This window comes from Myxine glutinosa, chromosome 5, assembly GCF_964187855.1.
Source record: "Myxine glutinosa chromosome 5, kmMyxGlut1.1, whole genome shotgun sequence".
Lineage (NCBI taxonomy): Eukaryota > Metazoa > Chordata > Myxini > Myxiniformes > Myxinidae > Myxine > Myxine glutinosa.
This window is the reverse complement of record NC_136265.1, coordinates 64,546,668-64,561,935: the sequence shown is the minus strand read 5'-3', so window position 1 is coordinate 64,561,935 and position 15,268 is coordinate 64,546,668. Positions and strand designations below refer to the sequence as shown.

Here is a 15,268-nt window from a genome sequence, read left to right as displayed (position 1 = left end):
GCCGGTGGATTAAGGGGTCTCACTCCTATTAAGAGGAGTGGTCCCAACTGTATGACCATGCATTGTGGCCCTTTGGGGGGCATGATGCATGTGTTTGAATGACCATGCGTTTCCCCCTCGGGGTTGAGGCGCATGGGTATTGTTATGGGGACAGCCTTGTTGACGATGTGCCTTGACCATGGGGTCAAGGTGCACGTCCAAGGCTGTTCAAATGTTTGACTTTTTACCTTTTTTTCTTGTAAAAAAGGCAGGGCTTCCCTGTGGCCCCCAATACAGGTAAATAAAACTGCATGCAAATCGGACCTGGCAGGAGTAATTCCCTGCCGGTGGATTAAGGGGTCTCACTCCTATTAAGAGGAGTGGTCCCAACTGTATGACCATGCATTGTGGCCCTTTGGGGGGCATGATGCATGCGTTTGAATGACCATGCGTTTCCCCCTCGGGGTTGAGGCGCATGTGTATTGTTATGGGGACAGCCTTGTTGACGATGTGCCTTGACCATGGGGTCAAGGTGCACGTCCAAGGCTGTTCAAATGTTTGACTTTTTACCTTTTTTCTTGTAAAAAAGGCAGGGCTTCCCTGTGGCCCCCAATACAGAACTGCATGCAAATCGGACCTGGCAGGAGTAATTCCCTGCCGGTGGATTAAGGGGTCTCACTCCTATTAAGAGGAGTGGTCCCAACTGTATGACCATGCATTGTGGCCCTTTGGGGGGCATGATGCATGCGTTTGAATGACCATGCGTTTCCCCCTCGGGGTTGAGGCGCATGTGTATTGTTATGGGGACAGCCTTGTTGACGATGTGCCTTGACCATGGGGTCAAGGTGCACGTCCAAGGCTGTTCAAATGTTTGACTTTTTACCTTTTTTCTTGTAAAAAAGGCAGGGCTTCCCTGTGGCCCCCAATACAGAACTGCATGCAAATCGGACCTGGCAGGAGTAATTCCCTGCCGGTGGATTAAGGGGTCTCACTCCTATTAAGAGGAGTGGTCCCACCTGTATGACCATGCATTGTGGCCCTCCGGGGGCATGATGCATGCGTTTGAATGACCATGCGCTTCCCCCTCGGGGTTGAGGCGCATGTGTATTGTTATGGGGACAGCCTTGTTGACGATGTGCCTTGACCATGGGGTCAAGGTGCACGTCCAAGGCTGTTCAAATGTTTGACTTTTTACCTTTTTTCTTTGTAAAAAAGGCAGGCCCTGTCCGGGGCCCTAAAACGGACGCGAAAAACTGCATGCAAATCGGACCTGGCAGGAGTAATGCCCTGCCGGTGGATTAAGGGGTCTCACTCCTATTAAGAGGAGTGGTCCCACCTGTATGACCATGCATTGTGGCCCTTCGGGGGCATGATGCATGCGTTTGAATGACCATGTGCTTCCCCCTCGGGGTTGAGGCGCATGTGTATTGTTTTGGGGACAGCCTTGTTGACGATGTGCCTTGACCATGGGGTCAAGGTGCACGTCCAAGGCTGTTCAAATGTTTGAGTTTTTACCTTTTTTCACTGCAAAAAAGGCAGGCCTTCGCGCGGGCCCTAAATGCGCGAAAAACTGCATGGAAATCGGACCTGGCAGGAGTAATTCCCTGCCGGTGGATTAAAGGGTCTCACTCCTATTAAGAGGAGTGGTCCCACCTGTATGACCATGCATTGTGGCCCTTCGGGGCATGATGCATGCGTTTGAATGACCATGCGCTTCCCCCTCGGGGTTGAGGCGCATGTGTATTGTTATGGGGACAGCCTTGTTGACGATGTGCCTTGACCATGGGGTCAAGGTGCACGTCCAAGGCTGTTCAAATGTTTGACTTTTTACCTTTTTTCTTTGTAAAAAAGGCAGGCCCTGTCCGGGGCCCTAAAACGGGCGCAAATCGTACCTGACAGGAGTAATGCCCTGTCAGTGGATTAAGGGGTCTTACTCCTATTGAGAGGAGTGGTCCCAATTGAATGACCATGCATTGTGGCCCCTCGGGGGCATGATGCATGCGTTTGAATGACCATGCGCTTCCCCCTTGGGGTTGAGGCGCATGTGTATTGTTATTGGGACAGCCTTGTTGACGTTGTGCCTTGGCCATGGGGTCAAGGTGCACGTCCGAGGCTGTTCAAATGTTTGACTTTTTACCTTTTTTCACAAGCAAAAAAGGCAGGCCTTAGCTGTGGCCCCAAAACAGCGCAAATCGTACCTGACAGGAGTAATGCCCTGCTGGTGGATTAAGGGGTCTTACTCCTATTAAGAGGAGTGGTCCCAATTGTAGGACCATGCATTGTGGCCCTTCGGGGGCATGATGCATGTGTTTGAATGACCATGTGCTTCCCCCTCGGGGTTGAGGCGCATGTGTATTGTTATGGGGACAGCCTTGTTGACGTTGTGCCTTGGCCATGGGGTCAAGGTGCACGTCTGAGGCTGTTCGAATGTTTGACTTTTTACCTTTTTTCACAAGCAAAAAAGGCAGGCCTTGACTGGGGCCCTAAAACAGTTCGTAGACCTGCATGCAAATCGGACCTGGCAGGAGTAATGCCCTGCTGGTGGATTAAGGGGTCTTACTCCTATTAAGAGGAGTGGTCCCAATTGTATGACCATGCATTGTGGCCCTTCGGGGGCATGATGCATGTGTTTGAATGACCATGTGCTTCCCCCTCGGGGTTGAGGCGCATGTGTATTGTTATGGGGACAGCCTTGTTGACGTTGTGCCTTGGCCATGGGGTCAAGGTGCACGTCCGAGGCTGTTCGAATGTTTGACTTTTTACCTTTTTCACAAGCAAAAAAGGCAGGCCTTGACTGGGGCCCTAAAACAGTCAATAAGCCCGAAATCTGGATTGGCGGCTCTGCTTGATGTTTAGCCAATGGGGACCAATGAATAAATCTCTGTCTGTTGACAGAGTGGCCGGGCTGAGGCCTCCAGAAGACCCTTTGGGTCAGAGGTGACGCTTTGGTCTCGGACTTCGGTCCACAGGAGATCAGGACAGCGCTCGTCACGCTGTTATGTCGTTGATTAATATATATACACACACACACACACACACACACACACACACACACAAACACACACACACACACACACACACACACACACACACACACACACACACACACACACACAACAACAGGCATTTTAAGGCCATTTTGCCTGCAAGAGCGGGGGTAAGCCTTGCGGTCCCCATGACAATCTTCTCCATTTTGCCCTATTTTCTGCATCTCCCCTTGTTAACCCCCTTGCCCGCATTTCTTCTTCGACCATCTTTAGCCAAGTCTTTCTCGGTCTTCCCCGTCCTCTACTTCCTTCTACATTCATTTCCATCACTCTTCTCAACCAGTCACTTTCATCCTTCCCCAACACATGACCAAAGCATCTCAACCTGTTTCTCTTCACAGCATCCATCACAGGCTCTATTCCCATTATCTTTCACAATTCATCATTTGTCTTCCTTTCTCTCAACAATACTCCACACATCCACCGAACCATTCGCATTTCCACCCTTTCCAGCCTTCGTTGCTGCTCTACGTTCATTACCCATGTCTCGCTCCCATAAATCATAACACTTCTCACACATGCAGCATCCACCTTTCCCTTCAGCTTCAACGACACTCCCCTCCTCGTCAGCACGCCACTCAGTTCCCGAAACGTCTTCCATGCACATCTCACTCTAGCAACCGTTGCAGAGTCTGATCCACCTTCTCCATTCAGGATGTCTCCAAGGTAACAAAATGTTTTCACACCTTCCAGCTTCACGCCCTCTCCAAGATCCAACTCAACATTTCCTCCATCCGCAGCTCCCTCTCTGCACACCTTACACTTGAATGTAGCTGCCACACTGTTTAATGACCCTCTCAGACCATGACATTTTTGATGAACCCACTCAGCGCACATTGTACATTGAATGGAATTCACTCCGACACCCTTCCTGCACACAGCACATGGCCACTTCCCAGTTCTTTCCACCTCACCACATGCTTTACCACTTGCCATCACCTTCGTTTTTCCGATGTTCACCTTCAGACCTTTTGTCTCATACATTCCTTCCACTTGTTCATCTTCTCCTTCAATCCATCCATACTTTCTGCAATCAACACCAGATCATCTGCATACAACAACTCCCACGGTAAACCCTCCTTTACGTTCCGAGCCAGCACCTCCATCACAGCTACAAATAGTAGTGGACTTAGTACCGACCCCTGATGCACTCCCACCTTCATCAATTATTGATGGTGTCAATAATTTTGTTAATGCCATTTCTTTTTATTTTCTTATTTAAAAGGATATGTTGAGTTCTGAATGAAAAACAAAGCTTCTGTTATATTAACAGTGAAATAAAGAATTGTAGAGACCAAATACTTTGGTCAATTTCAACTTATTTTTCGAGAAAATTGTGAGTTATTTGAAAAAAAAGTGCGAGGATGCCAATATTTTTGGCCACAACTGTAAGATGTAAGATTTGGAAGTCAAACTGGTTATCAAAGATGAGCGAGTTAAAGAAGAGACAGTGCTTCAGATCGACTGCATTGATAGACTCCTTCACTTTGCTGATGGAGGTTGAGTGAATTCGTTTTGGAACCTTTATTTGTGGATAAGAGTGATGTTTGCTATTTTCCAAGATGGATGAATTTACCATCCAATGAGGACCTGTGGAAGAAAGAGGAAAGACAATATGACAAGATTGAAGCACGGTTCCTACGGATGAGAGCATAGAAGCTTTCTGGCTGAGTTACAGAAAAGGTGTCGAGCGATGTAAGAAGCTTCTCCACTGCTGTGGGGGTGAGGTCCTCATGCTGCAGGAAACACTGTGGAAAGGGGAAGAGAGTAGACAGAGCAATTGATGGATTTGGGTCAACGACCCTCTGAATGCAGGGACAGGAAAATACAAGGACCTCTGACAAAGGAGGAGACCATTTGGCCCAACACACCTGTACAATACAAAGCTCAAGAACTGTGCTTTTTCTCGAGCAGTCCAATATGACTCCGTATTTTCGGAGGGGAAGAAAATGGAAAGGAAATGTGTGCCAGACACAGACCTGACTAGCTCCCATCAGACTTTGGAGGATAGTGAGAAGCTGTCGGTTGTTCCACGATGTTGAAATATGTGCTTGTGATATACAAGGTGGAGGTAGAAGCAGCAATTTGCATCAGATGTGTCATTGTGACAATAACGTCGGGCAGAATGTGATCATCACTCGTATAAGGGACCGTGTGGTAACTGTGATCTCATCCTATGATCAAAGGGTGTGTTTGCACATTGCATTTAGTTGATCTTGAGGTTGGCTTCACTGGACTTGTATGTCCTCAATAAGTTTCTGGCTGTTAACAAATAGCAAGTGCAACCATTTCACAAGATGAAAAAAGAAAGAAAGAAAGGAGCACATCTCACTCCAAGCACTTTGATGCACCCTCCGACAGACATGGAGAATGCACAAATATTATCGAGAGCTGCAATGCTTCCCTCTCAGGGGACAATGGATGAGTTCAGGATCAACAATCAGCTTCCCATCAACATTTGTAGTAACAAAGTCATGCCGTTGTGTTTTGATGTTATCTCCATTAATGGAGATATATCTCCATAAATCTCCATTAATTGCAAGTTTGTAACCGAATGATTTCGTCACAGCCGTAAATAAGTGCGTATTCCTCAGAAATATCTCGACAAATATTGTGATGTTTCATCATGTTGAACGAATTTGGTTTAATATTGAGCTGGGTATTTAAGTTGTTAGATTGCGTTAAGGCAAGTAGGGAGAGGAGGGGAGGGGGTGGGGGGGAGTGGGGAAGGGAGGGTAAAGGAAAAAGAGAGAGAGGGACAGAGAAAGAGAGAGGACAAGTTCCCATACAATGTACACTCATCAATGTCTGCCAATGGGACAAGGGGAATGTTGTTGTGGTTCAGACCTGTGTCTTGAAAAGTTGATTCATCTTCAAACTCGGACTTCACCTTCACTTTCACAATAAAACCTGAAACAAAAAAAAACTCACTAAAACGAAAACAAAAACAATGGTTCAACTGAAACAAATTAAATTTTTATAAAAATATTGAAAATAAATGAGAAATTATTTCAAACTCGAGAGATTCTCATTGGAGTACAAGCAGTGCTGCATATTACAACATTAAGAGTCATTTTCAGGGTTTTTATAAAAACTTTAACATAATTAAAAAGACTGGCCAACACACAAAAGTCTTACAGTATACACTACATGACCAAAAGTATGTGAACACCCGAACATCACACATCTCATTCCAACATCATGGGCATTAATATGGAGTTGGTCCCCTCTTTACTACGATAACAGCCTCCACTCTTCTGGCAAGGCTTTCCACTAGATGTTGGAACATTGCTGCGGGGATTTGCTTCCATTCAGCCACAAGAGCATAAGTGAGGTCGGGCACTGATGTTGGGCGATTAGGCCTGGCTTGCAGTCAGCGTTCCAATTCATCCCAAAGGTGTTCGATGGGGTTGAGGTTGGGGCACTGTGCAGGCCAGTCAAGTTCTTCCACACTGATCTCGACGAACCATTTCTGTACGGACCTCGCTTTGTGCACGGGGGCATTGTCATGCTGAAACAGGAAAGGGCCGTCTCTAAACTGTTGCCACAAAGTTATGCCCACCCCTGATCCATTCAGTGTACTGTCTCTTCCACGAGCCTCGACTATGTATACGAAAAAAAAGTCTGTCAATTTTTTACCTGCAACATGTCAGGTCCACAAGAGCTTCACATGGTTGTTGTTGCTGTTGTGGTTCTTGTTGGGAGCCGATTTTTGAAATGTGTACCCATTGGTCAGCCAGCTGCCAGACCCCACCCACATTTGTCACTCGACTCCACCCATCATGACACTCAGACAAAATAATATGGCCACCATCTTGATTTTCTGGTGGGCCGAATACATTAGGACTATAGTCCTCTGCTGATTATACACTGCCCTGGTTTGTTGCATCAACTTTCCATTGCCTTTGTTGGGGTTGAGTGTCAGTCATGATAAGGGACCCTGAAAAATCTATTCAATGTCGAATACAAGATATTCATAAGGTTTACTCAAGCCCGTCAGCACGTATGGTATGCGCCTCCCCAAAAAAAATTGCATTGCGTAATTCTTGAACAGCCCCATATTTGGGTTAAACAATCCGTGACCATGTGACAAATCAGCTTGTTCTGATATAAACGTGGGGAGGCTGACATGGATGAGAGGTGTCAAGTTGATCTTTTAATACAGCTTAAAATATGTGTTTCCCAATTGCGTTGTTCATCTTTTCAGAGTACACTATTTCATCGAGAACTGCACAATAAAATAAAATTAAATTACAACAATTTTTGACTTGCTGACAGGGCCAGATAGGGATCTATTTTTGGCTCGAAAACCATTAAGATTGATATCTGAAGAATGTTATATCTGCAAGATTCATTTTACTTCCACATCATTTAGAAAAAAACAAGTCATTCCAAAATTTTAACACCAAAGCAAAGTGCACGTCCTTGATTTTAATTTTTTTGACAATTTGCTGTTTGAGAAGGAAAGGGTTACAATCATAAGTGGATGAACCGCAGAAAAAAGATTCACTTTCTCCACATCAAATGCTATACTGAGAACATCTTCACTCTCATATTCCCTGCTGTTCATGCCCCCCCTTTCCTCCTCTTCCCTGCTGCTCGTGTTCCCCCTTTCCACCTCTTCCCTGCTGCTCGTGTTCCCCCTTTCCACCTCTTCCCTGCTGCTCGTGTTCCCCCTTTCCACCTCTTCCCTGCTGCTCGTGTTCCCCCTTTCCACCTCTTCCCTGCTGCTCGTGTTCCCCCTTTCCACCTCTTCCCTGCTGCTCGTGTTCCCCCTTTCCACCTCTTCCCTGCTGCTCGTGTTCCCCCTTTCCACCTCTTCCCTGCTGCTCGTGTTCCCCCTTTCCACCTCTTCCCTGCTGCTCGTGTTCCCCCTTTCCACCTCTTCCCTGCTGCTCGTGTTCCCCCTTTCCACCTCTTCCCTGGTGCTCGTGTTCCCCCTTTCCACCTCTTCCCAGCTGTGCGTGTTCCCTCTTTCCACCTCTTCCCTGCTGCTCGTGTTCCACCTCTTCCCTGCTGCTCGTGTCCCACCTCTTCCCTGATGTTCATGTTCCCCCTTTCCACATCTTCCCTGTTGTTCATGTTCCCCTTTTCCACCTCTTCCCTGCTGCTCGTGTTCCCCCTTTCCACCTCTTCCCAGCTGTGCGTGTTCCCCCTTTCCACCTCTTCCCTGCTGCTCATGTCCCCCCTTTCCACCTCTTCCCTGCTGTTCGTGTTCCCCCTTTCCACCTCTTCCCTGCTTCTCATGTCCCCCCTTTCCACCTCGTCCCTGCTACTCGTGTTACCCCTTTCCACCTCTTCCCTGCTGCTCGTGTTCCCCCTTTCCACTCTCCCTGCTGCTCATGTCCCCCCTTTCCACCTCTTCCCTGCTGCTCGTGTTCCCCCTTTCCACCCTCACTGCTGCTCATGTCCCCCCTTTCCACCTCTTCCCTGCTGCTCGTGTTCCCCCTTTCCACCCTCCCTGCTGCTCATGTCCCCCCTTTCCACCTCTTCCCTGCTGCTCGTGTTCCCCCTTTCCACCCCCCCTGCTGCTCATGTCCCCCCTTTCCACCTCTTCCATGCTGCTCGTGTTCCCCCTTTCCACCCTCCCTGCTGCTCATGTCCCCCCTTTCCACCTCTTCCCTGCTGTTCATGGTCCCCCTTTCTACCTCTGCCCAGCTGTTCATGTTCCCCCTTTCCACCTCTTCCCTGCTGCTGGTGTTCCCCCTTTTCACCTCTTCCCTGCTGCTCATGTTCCCCCTTTCCACCTCTTCCCTGCTGTTCATGTTCCCCCTTTCCACCTCTTCCCTGCTGCTCGTGTTCCCCCTTTCCACCTATTCCCTGCTGCTCGTGTTCCCCCTTTCCACCTCTTCCCTGCTGCTCGTGTTCCCCCTTTCCACCTCTTCCCTGTTGTTCATGTTCCCTCTTTCCACCTCTTCCCTGCTGTTCGTGTTCCCCCTTTCCACCTCTTCCCTGCTGCTCGTGTTCCCCCTTTCCACCTCTTCCCTGCTGCTCGTGTTCCCCCTTTCCACCTCTTCCCTGCTGCTCGTGTTCCCCCTTTCCACCTCTTCCCTGCTGCTCGTGTTCCCCCTTTCCACCTCTTCCCTGCTGCTCGTGTTCCCCCTTTCCACCTCTTCCCTGGTGCTCGTGTTCCCCCTTTCCACCTCTTCCCAGCTGTGCGTGTTCCCTCTTTCCACCTCTTCCCTGCTGCTCGTGTTCCACCTCTTCCCTGCTGCTCGTGTCCCACTTCTTCCCTGATGTTCATGTTCCCCCTTTCCACATCTTCCCTGTTGTTCATGTTCCCCTTTTCCACCTCTTCCCTGCTGCTCGTGTTCCCCCTTTCCACCTCTTCCCAGCTGTGCGTGTTCCCCCTTTCCACCTCTTCCCTGCTGCTCGTGTTCCACCTTTCCACCTCTTCCCTGCTGCTCGTGTTCCCCCTTTCCACCTCTTCCCTGCTGCTCGTGTTCCCCCTTTCCACCTCTTCCCTGCTGCTCGTGTTCCCCCTTTCCACCTCTTCCCTGCTGCTCGTGTTCCCCCTTTCCACCTCTTCCCTGGTGCTCGTGTTCCCCCTTTCCACCTCTTCCCAGCTGTGCGTGTTCCCTCTTTCCACCTCTTCCCTGCTGCTCGTGTTCCACCTCTTCCCTGCTGCTCGTGTCCCACCTCTTCCCTGATGTTCATGTTCCCCCTTTCCACATCTTCCCTGTTGTTCATGTTCCCCTTTTCCACCTCTTCCCTGCTGCTCGTGTTCCCCCTTTCCACCTCTTCCCAGCTGTGCGTGTTCCCCCTTTCCACCTCTTCCCTGCTGCTCATGTCCCCCCTTTCCACCTCTTCCCTGCTGTTCGTGTTCCCCCTTTCCACCTCTTCCCTGCTTCTCATGTCCCCCCTTTCCACCTCGTCCCTGCTACTCGTGTTACCCCTTTCCACCTCTTCCCTGCTGCTCGTGTTCCCCCTTTCCACTCTCCCTGCTGCTCATGTCCCCCCTTTCCACCTCTTCCCTGCTGCTCGTGTTCCCCCTTTCCACCCTCACTGCTGCTCATGTCCCCCCTTTCCACCTCTTCCCTGCTGCTCGTGTTCCCCCTTTCCACCCTCCCTGCTGCTCATGTCCCCCCTTTCCACCTCTTCCCTGCTGCTCGTGTTCCCCCTTTCCACCCCCCCTGCTGCTCATGTCCCCCCTTTCCACCTCTTCCATGCTGCTCGTGTTCCCCCTTTCCACCCTCCCTGCTGCTCATGTCCCCCCTTTCCACCTCTTCCCTGCTGTTCATGGTCCCCCTTTCTACCTCTGCCCAGCTGTTCATGTTCCCCCTTTCCACCTCTTCCCTGCTGCTGGTGTTCCCCCTTTTCACCTCTTCCCTGCTGCTCATGTTCCCCCTTTCCACCTCTTCCCTGCTGTTCATGTTCCCCCTTTCCACCTCTTCCCTGCTGCTCGTGTTCCCCCTTTCCACCTATTCCCTGCTGCTCGTGTTCCCCCTTTCCACCTCTTCCCTGCTGCTCGTGTTCCCCCTTTCCACCTCTTCCCTGTTGTTCATGTTCCCTCTTTCCACCTCTTCCCTGCTGTTCGTGTTCCCCCTTTCCACCTCTTCCCTGCTGCTCGTGTTCCCCCTTTCCACCTCTTCCCTGCTGCTCGTGTTCCCCCTTTCCACCTCTTCCCTGCTGCTCGTGTTCCCCCTTTCCACCTCTTCCCTGCTGCTCGTGTTCCCCCTTTCCACCTCTTCCCTGCTGCTCGTGTTCCCCCTTTCCACCTCTTCCCTGGTGCTCGTGTTCCCCCTTTCCACCTCTTCCCAGCTGTGCGTGTTCCCTCTTTCCACCTCTTCCCTGCTGCTCGTGTTCCACCTCTTCCCTGCTGCTCGTGTCCCACTTCTTCCCTGATGTTCATGTTCCCCCTTTCCACATCTTCCCTGTTGTTCATGTTCCCCTTTTCCACCTCTTCCCTGCTGCTCGTGTTCCCCCTTTCCACCTCTTCCCAGCTGTGCGTGTTCCCCCTTTCCACCTCTTCCCTGCTGCTCGTGTTCCACCTCTTCCCTGCTCCTCGTGTTCCACCTCTTCCCTGATGTTCATGTTCCCCCTTTCCACATCTTCCCTGCTGTTCGTGTTCCCCCTTTCCACATCTTCCCTGCTGTTCATGTTCCCCCTTTCCACATCTTCCCTGCTGCTCATGTTCCTCCTTTCCCTTCCACCTCTTCCCTGCTGCTCGTGTTCCACCTCTTCCCTGCTGTGCGTGTTCCCCCTTTCCACATCTTTCCTGCTGTTCATGTTCCCCCTTTCCACATCTTCCCTGATGTTCATGTTCCCCCTTTCCACATCTTCCCTGCTGTTCATGTTCCCCCTTTCCACATCTTCCCTGCTGTTCATGTTCCCCCTTTCCACCTCTTCCCTGCCGCTCGTGTTCCCCCTTTCCACCTCTTCCCTGCTGCTTGTGTTCCCCCTTTCCACCTATTCACTGCTGATCGTGTTCCCCCTTTCCACCTCTTCCCTGCTGTTCATGTCCCCCCTTTCCATCTCTTCCCTGCTGTTCATGTTCCCCCTTTCTCCCTCTGCCCTGCTGTTCATGTTCCCCCTTTCTCCCTCTGCCTTGCTGTTCATATTCCCCCTCTGCCCTGCTGTTCGTGTTCCACCTTTCCTCCTCTTCCCTGCTGCTCGTGTTCCCCCTTTCCACCTCTTCCCTGCTGCTTGTGTTCCCCCTTTCCACCTATTCACTGCTGTTCATGTTCCCCCTTTCCACCTATTCACTGCTGTTCGTGTTCCACCTTTCCTCCTCTTCCCTGCTGCTCGTGTTCCCCCTTTCCACCTCTTCCCTGCTGCTCGTGTTCCCCCTTTCCACCTCTTCCCTGCTGCTTGTGTTCCCCCTTTCCACCTATTCACTGCTGTTCGTGTTCCCCCTTTCCACCTCTTCCCTGCTGTTCATGTTCCTCCTTTCCACCTATTCCCTGCTGTTCATGTTCCCCCTTTCCACCTCTTCCCTGCTGCTTGTGTTCCCCCTTTCCACCTCTTCCCAGCTGTGCGTGTTCCCCCTTTCCACCTCTTCCCTGCTGCTCATGTCCCCCCTTTCCACCTCTTCCCTGCTGCTCGTGTTCCCCCTTTCCACCCCCCCTGCTGCTCATGTCCCCCCTTTCCACCTCTTCCATGCTGCTCGTGTTCCCCCTTTCCACCCTCCCTGCTGCTCATGTCCCCCCTTCCCACCTCTTCCCTGCTTTTCATGGTCCCCCTTTCTACCTCTGCCCAGCTGTGCGTGTTCCCTCTTTCCACCTCTTCCCTGGTGCTTGTGTTCCCCCTTTCCACCTCTTCCCAGCTGTGCGTGTTCCCCCTTTCCACCTCTTCCCTGCTGCTCATGTCCCCCCTTTCCACCTCTTCCCTGCTGCTCATGTCCCCCTTTCCACCTCTTCCCTGCTGCTCATGTCCCCCTTTCCACCTTTTCGCTGCTGCTCGTGTTCCCCCTTTCCACCTCTTCCCTGCTGCTCATGTCCCCCCTTTCCACCTCTTCCCTGCTGCTCGTGTTCCCCCTTTCCACCTCTTCCCTGCTGCTCGTGTGCCCCCTTTCCACCTCTTCCCTGCTGCTCGTGTTCCCCCTTTCCACCTCTTCCCTGCTGCTCGTGTTCCCCCTTTCCACCTCTTCCCTGCTGCTCGTGTTCCCCCTTTCCACCTCTTCCCTGCTGCTCGTGTTCCCCCTTTCCACCTCTTCCCTGCTGCTCGTGTTCCCCCTTTCTCCCTCTTCCCTGCTGCTCATGTCCCCCCTTTCCACCTCTTCCCTGCTGCTCATGTCCCCCCTTTCCACCTCTTCCCTGCTGCTCGTGTTCCCCCTTTCCACCTCTTCCCTGCTGCTCGTGTTCCTCCTTTCCACCTCTTTCCTGCTGCTCGTGTTCCCCCTTTCCACCTCTTCCCTGCTGCTTGTGTTCCCCCTTTCCACCTATTCCCTGCTGTTCGTGTTCCCCCTTTCCACCTCTTCCCTGCTGTTCATGTTCCCCCTTTCCACCTCTTCCCTGCTGTTCATGTTCCCCCTTTCTCCCTCTGTCCTGCTGTTCATGTTCCCCCCTTACCCCTCTTCTCTACTGTTCATGTTCCTCCCTTACCCCTCTTCTCTGGTGTTCGTGTTCCACCTTTCCTCCTCTTCCCTGCTGCTCGTGTTCCCCCTTTCCACCTCTTCCCTGCTGTCTCTGTTCCCCCTTTCCACCTCTTCCCAGCTGTGCGTGTTCCCTCTTTCCACCTCTTCCCTGCTGTTCCTGTTCCCCCTTTCCACCTCTTCCCTGCTGCTCGTGTTCCCCCTTTCCACCTCTTCCCTGCTGCTCGTGTTCCCCCTTTCTACCTCTTCCCTGCTGCTCATGTCCCCCCTTTCCACCTCTTCCCTGCTGCTCATGTCCCCCCTTTCCACCTCTTCCCTGCTGCTCGTGTTCCCCCTTTCCACCTCTTCCCTGCTGCTCGTGTTCCTCCTTTCCACCTCTTTCCTGCTGCTCGTGTTCCCCCTTTCCACCTCTTCCCTGCTGCTTGTGTTCCCCCTTTCCACCTATTCCCTGCTGTTCGTGTTCCCCCTTTCCACCTCTTCCCTGCTGTTCATGTTCCCCCTTTCCACCTCTTCCCTGCTGTTCATGTTCCCCCTTTCTCCCTCTGTCCTGCTGTTCATGTTCCCCCCTTACCCCTCTTCTCTACTGTTCATGTTCCTCCCTTACCCCTCTTCTCTGGTGTTCGTGTTCCACCTTTCCTCCTCTTCCCTGCTGCTCGTGTTCCCCCTTTCCACCTCTTCCCTGCTGTCTCTGTTCCCCCTTTCCACCTCTTCCCAGCTGTGCGTGTTCCCTCTTTCCACCTCTTCCCTGCTGTTACTGTTCCCCCTTTCCACCTCTTCCCAGCTGTGCGTGTTCCCTCTTTCCACCTCTTCCCTGCTGCTTGTGTTCCCCCTTTCCACCTCTTCCCTGCTGCTCATGTCCCCCCTTTCCACCTCTTCCCTGCTGCTCGTGTTCCCCCTTTCCACATCTTCCCTGCTGCTCGTGTTCCCCCTTTCCACCTCTTCCCTGCTGCTCGTGTTCCCCCTTTCCACCTCTTCCCAGCTGTGCGTGTTCCCTCTTTCCACCTCTTCCCTGCTGTTCCTGTTCCCCCTTTCCACCTCTTCCCTGCTGCTCGTGTTCCCCCTTTCCACCTCTTCCCTGCTGCTCGTGTTCCCCCTTTCTACCTCTTCCCTGCTGCTCATGTCCCCCCTTTCCACCTCTTCCCTGCTGCTCATGTCCCCCCTTTCCACCTCTTCCCTGCTGCTCGTGTTCCCCCTTTCCACCTCTTCCCTGCTGCTCGTGTTCCTCCTTTCCACCTCTTTCCTGCTGCTCGTGTTCCCCCTTTCCACCTCTTCCCTGCTGCTTGTGTTCCCCCTTTCCACCTATTCCCTGCTGTTCGTGTTCCCCCTTTCCACCTCTTCCCTGCTGTTCATGTTCCCCCTTTCCACCTCTTCCCTGCTGTTCATGTTCCCCCTTTCTCCCTCTGTCCTGCTGTTCATGTTCCCCCCTTACCCCTCTTCTCTACTGTTCATGTTCCTCCCTTACCCCTCTTCTCTGGTGTTCGTGTTCCACCTTTCCTCCTCTTCCCTGCTGCTCGTGTTCCCCCTTTCCACCTCTTCCCTGCTGTCTCTGTTCCCCCTTTCCACCTCTTCCCAGCTGTGCGTGTTCCCTCTTTCCACCTCTTCCCTGCTGTTCCTGTTCCCCCTTTCCACCTCTTCCCAGCTGTGCGTGTTCCCTCTTTCCACCTCTTCCCTGCTGCTTGTGTTCCCCCTTTCCACCTCTTCCCTGCTGCTCGTGTCCCCCCTTTCCACCTCTTCCCTGCTGCTCGTGTCCCCCCTTTCCACCTCTTCCCTGCTGCTCGTGTTCCCCCTTTCCACATCTTCCCTGCTGCTCGTGTTCCCCCTTTCCACCTCTTCCCTGCTGCTCGTGTTCCCCCTTTCCACCTCTTCCCTGCTGCTCATGTCCCCCCTTTCCACCTCTTCCCTGCTGCTCGTGTTCCCCCTTTCCACCTCTTCCCTGCTGCTCATGTCCCCCCCTTTCCACCTCTTCCCTGCTGCTCGTGTTCCCCCTTTCCACCTCTTCCCTGCTGCTCGTGTTCCCCCTTTCCACATCTTCCCTGCTGCTCATGTCCCCCCTTTCCACCTCTTCCCTGTTGCTCGTGTTCCCCCTTTCCACCTCTTCCCTGCTGCTCGTGTTCCCCCTTTCCACCTCTTCCCTGCTGCTCATGTCCCCCCTTTACACCTCTTCCCTGCTGCTCATGTCCCCCCTTTCCACCTCTTCCCTGCTGCTCAT

The 15,268-nt window shown here is 52.1% G+C and overlaps 1 protein-coding gene across 3 annotated transcripts in view; it reads right to left on the bottom strand.

Annotated features, from left to right (window-relative positions):
* LOC137413984 (uncharacterized) overlaps positions 1–15,268 on the bottom strand; it is a 53,550-nt gene that overhangs the window by 37,124 nt on the left and 1,158 nt on the right. For all 3 annotated transcript variants that reach the window (XM_078778123.1, XM_078778121.1, XM_078778122.1), the window contains exon 3: positions 5,874–5,936. In XM_078778123.1, coding sequence (XP_078634249.1) covers positions 5,874–5,936 — 63 coding nt within the window. The remainder of the gene's footprint in view (positions 1–5,873; positions 5,937–15,268) is intronic.